General features: G+C 30.7%; 1 protein-coding gene across 1 annotated transcript; it reads right to left on the minus strand.

The window, feature by feature from the left end:
- Window positions 1–1,628: 1,628 nt before the first annotated feature.
- Window positions 1,629–2,694, minus strand: LOC107459065 (organ-specific protein P4). Its single transcript, XM_016077275.3, has 2 exons — window positions 2,349–2,694; window positions 1,629–2,237 (listed from the first exon to the last, which is right to left on the minus strand). The coding sequence occupies exons 1-2, from the start codon at window positions 2,400–2,402 to the stop codon at window positions 1,947–1,949; spliced, it is 345 nt and encodes a 114-aa protein (XP_015932761.1). The 5' UTR covers window positions 2,403–2,694; the 3' UTR covers window positions 1,629–1,946.
- Window positions 2,695–2,991: the final 297 nt, after the last annotated feature.

Below are 2,991 nucleotides of genomic sequence, written 5' to 3' on the forward strand. Positions count from 1 at the left end.
GTATGGCCGCATCCAACTTGTTGACGCGGAGGTGCCGTCTGTCCGAGTTCCTCGTGAGGACGTGGGGGTGGTACCTGCAATAGACTTCAATACTTAAGTTAGTAAGAGCTTTAGGCAGGCTTTTAATAGATCAGAACGTGAGTATATCTGAGGAGTGTCAGTGTATTTTTAGTAGAATCGATAACTACCTTTGTTGGAGTAGTTCAATCTTTATTTATAGATAATCGTTCCCTTTATCTTGGGAGTTCGTTATCATTATCTTTTAATATAGATAGAGATAGTAGGAGAGATTTTCAGAGGTAGTTCACTTGCTTGAGCAAGTAGAGTTTGAACTCTTTTGCAATGTCCAACCTCTTTCAAGAGGTTGGGTACGGGGTTGAAGACCTCCTTTATAGATTGGGTATTTTAATTTTATTGGGTCTTATTTTAATTGTTGGGTTAGAGTATGAATAAAAAATATATTAAAAATTGAATTTTGATATTTTTTGAACATAATTAAAAAAATAAGACATTTTATTATTAAAATTTAGTGATTTTAAGCCAAATAAATTTTTATGCTATTTATTTTTGTTAATAGCCCAAAAGTAAAAAATAATAGTGATCAAATTTTTATTTATTTTTTGTGTACCTCTAAAATAATTATCCAAATATTTTTAAAAAAATTTCAATCAAACGTATCAGCGATTTGACAAATACAAAAATTATTTATTATTTATTAAAAAATTTTAATTATTTTTGTCGTACTTTCTTTAAACAAAAGAGAAGTAATTATTTGGCCAGTTTGTTAGTTTTCTTTAACAATTTTTTATGCGCATAGTCTTTTAACAAATATTTAATCAAGCACGAGACGCACGACCAAAGGCTCCGCCTAGTTAAGACTTTATGTGTTGACCAAAGATCGTTAAAAAAAAAAAACTTCACTCTCATTTTAGGAGCAGAAAAAAACACTCTTGGACTGTCTCAAGTGTCTTCGTAATTTGTTTTCCGTATTTTTTCAGCACCTCCGAGCCCCAAAAAGAAAAGAAAGAGGAAAAAGAATGCTACCAAAGACGAAAAAAAGCATGACCAAAAATGAAAAATAAAAAAAGACCATTTTGATTTGAGTCATTTATTATGAAGCGATTCTTATTAGAAAATATTGATACTAGAAAAAAATAGTTGGTCTCCGTCTCAGGGCGAAAGCTGTACTCCAGTAACTATGAAAAACATTTCTCTGACAAAAAAAAAACAGGCATCCAAAATATTATGACAAAGTTTAAGGACGAATATTTTTATTAAAATTTAGTCAGTATTAAACTATAAAAAAAAATAATTTCACACCATAAGATATAATTTTATACTATTAAAAATATTAATAATAACTAATTGATAACTACATATCACACAACCTATTGTCCCAAACACTCTTCGAATACTATATATAAGAACTAAACACGTTTAACTACATATAATATATGCACGGAGGAAGTAATAAGAACTAATAACCAGAGAGCAATATAGTGATTAACATGTCCCTCATTTTCACCCTCACTAAATACATATTTATACTGAATATGGCTTTTGGATTTTGGTCTAATGTCACCTTCCACAATTCTTCAAACTTTTGAATCTAAAAGAAGCTAAGCCAATTAAACAAAGAGCATATGTCTTTCAATTTCCGGAGATTCTGAGAAATAAAAGCTAAAATTTTAATATATCACGATTAACAACTAACTTATTGAAGTGATCAACATACATGTATGTTTCTCTGTTCAAAATCCTACAGAAACCAAAAATGAATGCAGCAAAGAAAATTAGAGATAACCAAAGAAATATAAAAACATATAGGTATAATAACTACTAAACTAACTAATAAATGTCTGATGAATCAAACATATTGTACATCTAGATGTATGTGTGTGTGTATGTGTGCTCTGTCTCTATGATTAGCATATAAGGCAGGATCTTCAATTCAACCCTTTTTCATCGTTTGTTGACTTTATTTGTTCAACCATTTGATCCTGTATCATCATAAACTGAGGTTCATGGTTATGGTGAGTAGCAGTGTGATATAATATGACATTAGGCTTTATATCAAAGTCTCTAGTAAAACGGTTCTTCCCACCATCTGATTCTGATGAGACTAGTCCTCCTCTATCCTCAATAAGCTCTTTAATTGATTCTGGCATAGGTTGCTCCATCATCATGTTTTTCCAATATTCACCTAACTCCTTTCTTGCACATATCATGTTAGCATCCTATCCCAACACAAAACACAAAACCTTCTAAGAATTTAGGAAAAAAAAAACATAGAAGATTGAAATTAAAGTAAAAGGATATTAACCAAATAATCAAGAAGCTTAGCTTACCTGGAGAAGATAAATGACTAGGAACAAAGCAAATACTACGGACTTCATGTCCATGTTAATGAATAATCTTGTAAGCTTCCTTCAATTATGGCTATATATATATTACTTAGGCCAGAAGTGAACCACCCGTATTTACGTTTATAATATCATGTAAGTTGTAAAAAGAAAATTACAGAATTAATTAAAAATTATTTTTCTAAAGTTGAAAGTTTAAGTCGGCAACCGTAAAGTGCCAACTGCCAAGGCGGTAACCACCCAAATGAGACACCCTAATTTCTCTGTTCACATCATATACAAGGTGGAAACTAAATAGTTTAGCCGCAAACAAGGGTGTGGACTTTTTTTTTGGCTGACTTAGTTTATAGGCGAAGTGATATATATAGGGGTACCCAGGCCAGTTATATTAATTTAATTATCAACTAAGTTATATATCACTATAATTTTATTGAAATATAAATATCTAACATATCTAACATATAGATAGAATATGTGATTATTAACGTCAAAATCAAAATCAGATTACTAGAAGAACCCATACCATAGGTTTTGTGGCTTTTCTAAACCTGTTGCACGTGTCTGCAAAAAAGTCATAGCACTTGATCACTATCGTTTATCGCTTATTATATTCCATGCAATAATCATA

This window comes from Arachis duranensis, chromosome 7 (assembly GCF_000817695.3).
Source record: "Arachis duranensis cultivar V14167 chromosome 7, aradu.V14167.gnm2.J7QH, whole genome shotgun sequence".
Classification (NCBI taxonomy): Eukaryota; Viridiplantae; Streptophyta; class Magnoliopsida; order Fabales; family Fabaceae; genus Arachis; species Arachis duranensis.

Coding starts and splice junctions, on each gene's coding strand:
- LOC107459065 (XM_016077275.3), bottom strand. CDS start 2,402: ATGGACATGAAGTCCGTAGTATTTGCTTTGTTCCTAGTCATTTATCTT. Junction 2,238..2,348: donor TAGTCATTTATCTTCTCCAG/GTAAGCTAAGCT, acceptor GTGTTGGGATAG/GATGCTAACATGATATGTGC.